The 5,000-nt window shown below is 34.5% G+C and overlaps 1 protein-coding gene and 1 long non-coding RNA gene across 14 annotated transcripts in view; one reads left to right on the top strand and one right to left on the bottom strand.

The window, feature by feature from the left end:
• The window catches only part of LOC148679918 (uncharacterized), a 3,868-nt gene extending 2,825 nt beyond the window's left edge, over positions 1-1,043 (top strand). Inside the window, exon 3 of the long non-coding RNA XR_015942243.1 lies at positions 1-1,043. This exon is cut by the window's left edge and continues 1,380 nt beyond it. This is a non-coding gene — a long non-coding RNA (uncharacterized LOC148679918).
• cald1a (caldesmon 1a) overlaps positions 1-5,000 on the bottom strand; it is a 94,850-nt gene that overhangs the window by 19,071 nt on the left and 70,779 nt on the right. For all 13 annotated transcript variants that reach the window (XR_015481783.2, XR_015481784.2, XR_015481785.2 and 10 more), the window contains 1 exon segment: positions 4,872-5,000. This exon segment is cut by the window's right edge and continues 12 nt beyond it. Coding sequence is in view for 8 of the 13 variants with exons in the window: in NM_001114883.1 (NP_001108355.1) it covers positions 4,872-5,000 (129 nt within the window). In the remaining 5 variants the exon portion in view is untranslated.

Genomic DNA, 5,000 nt, shown 5'->3' with positions numbered 1-5,000 from the left:
AACGTTTTTAATTAAAAAACCCTCATTAAGTATAAATTTTATAGCTGTTTTTAATTGAATGTCCCTGTAAACCAGCATAATAGAGTACAACTAAGCCATACCCATGTTATTATACAACTTTGCATCCCTGTACACCACATTAGCCTCTCACCAGCATTCATGGTTTACAGGGACACTCTATAGGCAAAGTGTATTTTATACTGTAAAATGCTTATTTTATATGGCACTGTTACTACCAAATTCATTTCAAGACCTTATTAAGTATGATTTTATAGCCATTTTATTGATTGTCTCGGTAAACCAGCCTAACCAAGTCATACATGTTATTATGCAACTTTTTGTCCCTGTAAACCACATAAACCTGTACATTCTTCCTCTTTCTTGCTCTCTTTCTCTCATATGTATACATATTTTACAGGGACGCTCCATAGGCGTGATGTATTTTATATTGTAAAAATGCTATCATATATGGCCCTATGCCACTCCCAAATTTTAACTTCAAAAGACCTAATTAAGTATGACTTTATAGCCATTTTGAATTGAATGTCCCTGTGAAACCAGTATAATAAGAGTACAACTAAATCATACATATGCTATTATGCAACTTTGTGTCCCTGTAAACCCCTGTACATTCTCTCTCTCCCTCTCTCTCTCTCTCTCATACGTATAACATAAGACGCTCCATAGGCTATAGTAATGTATTTTATACAGTAACTACGCAACCCTTATTTTTAATTTCAAAAGACCTCATTAAGTATGATTTTATAGCCACTTTGAATTGAATGTCCCTGTAAAACCAGTATAATAAGAGTACAACTAAATCATACATATATTATGCAACTTTGTGTCCCTGTAAACCACAAAAACCTGTACACTCTGTCTCTCTCTCTCTCTCTCTCTCTCTCTCTCTCTCATATGTATAAAATTGATTACAGAGACGCTTCATAGGCTATAGTAATGTATTTTATACAGTAACTACGCCACCCTATTTTTTAATTTCAAAAGGCCTCATTAAGCATGATTTTATAGCCATTTTGAATTACAGGTATTTACTGTGTGTCCCTGCAAACCAGCTTAATAGAGTACAACTAAGTCATACACGTTATTATACAAACTTATATCCCTGTAAACCACACAAACCTGTACAAACTCTCTCTCTCACACACACACACACACACACACACACACACACACACACACACACACACACACACACACACACACACACACACACATGTACATGGTTAACAAGGACAATTCATAATGTATCAGACACTCTCTCTCACACACACACACACACACACACACACACACACACACACACACACACACACACACACACACACACACACAGTTTGTCGGACTCTGCTATTCTGAGGCAAGAGACTAGTCTGTTCTTTTCAGTATGAAACTGTCACGGGGCCAGGAAAAGCAGGACCCTTTTCAGTCCTCTCTCTCTGTCTTTTTCTCTCTCTTTCTCTCTGTGGGAACCGTGGCCTGTGTTTATGATATATGACAACAGGGCTAAGAGGGGGGAAAGTGTTCCCGTGAAGCAACAACAAAAACCACACAGACAACACACATACACACCACGAAAGTATCTGGAGGGAAAAAAAAAAATTCACTTCCCCCCCTCCTCGACCGAATGTGGGAGTTCCTAAAATACTCCTCAGCAGGAAATTCCCCATTCTCGGGCGCGTTTGAAACGGCTCCGTCAGAATGTGGTTACAGTAATCCTATTAGTCTAATGGTCTTCCTGCGTCGCCCCCACCTACCCCATCAGAATTCTTGCAGACAGCAGATCGGCTTTATCTCGCTAAAACGCCAAAGCGCCATTTTGTATTTTTGGTAAAAAAAAAAGAAAGAAAGGTGGATACCAAAAGGGAAGAGTCTTCAAAACCACTGACAGCAGGAAACTCGTATTCATGCATGTAGGAAAAGCAGGAAAAGACGTTGTGGATCATCAAAACATGTCCTATAATTTGATTATAACTAATTACTCCTTTTATTTCATAACCTAATATTGATTTCATGTTAAACTGATCTGACTTTCCACAGAATCGAAAGTTTAAAACCACACCAATGCATCACACGGCATGCAGTACATACATACAGAGTACATGATGACAAAGCAGATCTGTGAACGGATCATCTGCATATGATAAATAGGGAAGGCGTTTCGTTCAACGTTGATGTCATGACAAAAATGATGTCATATCTCATTGCACAATGTCCGCCACGCTACAATAGCCACATTTTATTAACCCATTTGCTCACCAGCTACTGTTTTTTCAATATATTTTATATGCAACAGGTTTACTATAGCATGTAACTGAACACTTGAGGTCTTGGACTCCTTCTCGGGTTATTTTGTTAACTGGGATAAGAGTGTATTCATGCCACTGAGTGAAGGGCTGGATGATCAGTTTCTGAGGTCTTTACTTTACTATGTCTTGCTTTAGAATAGCAGACAATCATTTTACATAATTAGGCTCAGTTATTCCCAAAAACTTTAATTATATTCTCAATTTAAATTTCACAGAAGCAATAAATAAGTTAATGTTATCCAATAACAAGTGGAGGATGCATTCGTTATCTTTAATTGGTTGGGTTAATGCTATTAAAATGGTGCTTTTGCCTAGTTTTGTTTATCTGTTCAAGAATTTATCTGCCCCATTCCTTTTTTAAACAACTAGACTCTGTTACTTTGCTCTTCATTTGGGGTTTACTAGGCAGACAGAATTTTGGTTTTTGCAAGGGCCACTTGCAAAACTAAAAAAAAAAGTAGGATGGCCTAGCACTACCAGTTTTTCGACATTATTATTAAGCAAATAATGATAGAGCCTTGATGTTTTGGCATTCCAGTGACCAGGATGCCAAAAACTTGACTGTTATGCAACCCAAATAGCTAGATATGGAACACAGTCAGTTGTTGGTAGCTCTTTAGCTGCTATTCTTTTTTCTATCCCCTTATCTTTAAAGAAGTCACAATGTAAAAATATGGTTGTGCTTTATTCTATTAAAAAATCAATCAAATGAAGAAAGCATTGAACATTACATGCCCCTCAGTGTAAATGCCCATTTGTTGGCAAAACAAAGAATAGAGAAACAAAGGATTGACCACAGTCAAAGATTTTTATATAAATGGGAAATTTGTTAAATGGAGAAGAAAAAAAAATCACTTACTTAAATTTATTATTATTTTTTTCTTATTTGTATAAAAACCTCTTATAGATTGTATAAATGTTTTTGTTCTGTTTTGCACTTTAAATTAAATATATAAATATAAATAAAATAAATAAAATAATTTAAAATAAATTAATATGCGTAAAAGGAAAGGTATTTTATTTTCAATGTTTTTATTGACAAAACAAGTTAAATATTGAGTTAATAACAAGAAAAAATAAGTATATAAATACATAAGTACCAAAGAAGAACATTATATGTACTTAACTACAACACCAGATAAGTCATTTCCCCCTGGCTTTGTATCTATTACAAAGATTGCTATCGGGGAATGAACTGCCAAATATTCCAGCATATGTTTTACGCAGCGGACACCCTTCCAGCTGCAACCCAGTACTGGGAAAATCCTTATATTTAACTAATCATTTCAATAAATATAACAGAACGATATAGGGCTGTTACTTAACAAATGAAGCTAATGTTAGCTAAATCAATATTTTCCACCCCAGGCTGTAAAAGAAGGGGCATTTGTTTGTGTACGTTAATAAATATAAATCTAATTGTCAAATTTAATTAATAACTGCACAGGTTATACAATAAGAAACGGCAGGATTGTTATCAATTAAATAAATCGGTATCAGCAAGGTTAATCTTTCTTGCACAAAAGAGACATACTGTATATTTAAACATTGCAAAATCACAACTGCAAAAAATGAAGACAATGCATTGTTCAATACTTTTAAATATTGATATTTAGTTAAGAAAATGAACAAAAACATTGACAATAATGTCTGTGTCTAACAACAGATTAACTTACATGCAGTTAAAATTTAAGTTTATATTATTTATTATATTATTATTTAATTTTAAAAGGTATTAAATTTTATTTAATGCAAATTCAGCTTAATTGATCTTAACTAATCTTCATGCCAAAACAACTTAGCATAATTTAACTATAGAAAATATGTTATGAAACGTTTAAACAAACAAAAACAAGTTGCTTTACATTAGGCTTTTAGACAACAATTCTAAAACTTTTAATAGAAAAAACTTTACTTATGTCAACCCATAATTATGTAGAAATTATGTATCTTGCTTATTATATTATATTATTCAATTACTCATTTTCCTTCGGCTTGGTCTTTATTTCAGGGGAGTGAACCACCATCTATTCCAGCATATGTTGAACTCAACGGATGCCCTTCCAGCCACAACCCAGTACTGGGAAATACCCACACACACTCATTCACAAACATTAAGGATAATTTTTTCTTTATTCAATTCACCTACACCGTATTATATTATATTATATTATATTATATTATATTATATTATATTATATTATATTATATTATATTATATTATATTATATTATATTATATTATATTATATTATTTAAGTGAAAGCATACATTTTCAGTGCATTGCATTACATTTTAACCAAAGCAGTGGCCAAAATCACATCTCTTTTGTACTTGCAACAACTGCAGTAACTGTGAAACCGTAGTGGACAATAGAAACAAAGGGTATTATTCCCTTAAACTAGCACAGGCACGCTTCAGCGCACAATCCAACACCAGCTGCATTAACACACAATCATCAAGTTGTTCTCCTCCTCATTATGTTTACAAGCTATGGCGGATGATTGTGTGGGGACAGTGTGTTCCTCGGACAGCAGCGACTGACCTTCAGTGAGGATCCTCTGGGACTGACACACTTAAAAGGCTTTCTGGCCTCTCCGTCCACTGAATCCTCCACTTTCTGACGCTTTTCGGCCGCCTCTGCTCTTCTCTTCTCTATCTCCTCCTTCATCCT

This window comes from Danio rerio, chromosome 4, assembly GCF_052040795.2.
Source record: "Danio rerio strain M-AB ecotype USA chromosome 4, GRCz13ab, whole genome shotgun sequence".
NCBI classification, from domain to species: domain Eukaryota; kingdom Metazoa; phylum Chordata; class Actinopteri; order Cypriniformes; family Danionidae; genus Danio; species Danio rerio.
The sequence above is the reverse complement of the archived record's forward strand: the minus strand, read 5'-3'. Positions and strand labels throughout refer to the sequence as shown.